At 68.3% G+C, this 782-nt stretch overlaps 1 protein-coding gene across 1 annotated transcript in view; it reads right to left on the reverse strand.

Annotated features, from left to right (window-relative positions):
- Positions 1 to 93: 93 nt before the first annotated feature.
- STAG3 (stromal antigen 3) overlaps positions 94 to 782 on the reverse strand; it is a 19,181-nt gene continuing 18,492 nt past the window's right edge. The window contains exons 30-32 of the mRNA XM_014961622.1: positions 766 to 769; positions 595 to 712; positions 94 to 491 (exon numbers count right to left, since the gene is read on the reverse strand). Of these exons, the coding sequence (XP_014817108.1) occupies positions 94 to 491; positions 595 to 712; positions 766 to 769 (520 nt within the window). The remainder of the gene's footprint in view (positions 492 to 594; positions 713 to 765; positions 770 to 782) is intronic.

Below are 782 nucleotides of genomic sequence, written 5' to 3' on the forward strand. Positions count from 1 at the left end.
GGGGGTCCCACGTTCCCTCCAGCCCAGCGCCATGGACTCTCCCCTCCTCCAGCCCCACGGCCTTGCCCCCCCCACTCCCCCATGGGTCCCCGCTCACCGCAGGTCGTTGTCGCGGTCAGGACGGTCCTGGATGAGCCAGAGGAGGTCGAAACGGGAGAGGAGGGCGGCCGGGAGCTGGATGTTGTGCTCCAGGCTGCGTTGGGGGTTGTAGCGACCGTAGGCTGGGTTGGCGGCCGCCAAGATGGCGCAGCGGGCGTTGAGGGTGGCCAGGACGCCCGCCTTGGCGATGGAGATGCTCTGCTGCTCCATCACCTCGTGGATGGCCGTGCGGTCGGCCTCCAGCATCTTATCGAACTCGTCGATGCAGCAAACCCCCCGGTCGGCCAAAACCAGGGCCCCCCCCTCCAGGGCCAACTCCCCCGTCAGGGGGTCCCGCAGCACGGCCGCCGTCAGCCCCACGCCTGAGGACCCCCGACCTGTCGTGTACTGACCTATAAGGGGGGGCAGAGGGGAGGTGGGGGGTGAGGGCTGGGTGTTGGGGGGGTGCAGGGTCCCTCTGACCCCCCCCAAACACACACAGAGCCCCCTACTCACTGCGGGGGGCCAGGCGGTCGATGTAGGACAGAAGCTGGGACTTGGCCACGCCAGGGTCCCCCATGAGGCAGATGTTGATGTTTCCTTCACGGGGGGGAAAGATGGGGATGGGGTGAGTCTGGGGGGGGTGTGAGCCCATGGCGGGGTGGGGACAAACCTCCTCCCCCCAGCCCCCCTTTGCCAAATTC

The sequence above is a fragment of the Calidris pugnax genome, unplaced genomic scaffold, assembly GCF_001431845.1.
Source record: "Calidris pugnax isolate Ruff unplaced genomic scaffold, ASM143184v1 scaffold797, whole genome shotgun sequence".
Taxonomy (NCBI): Eukaryota; Metazoa; Chordata; class Aves; order Charadriiformes; family Scolopacidae; genus Calidris; species Calidris pugnax.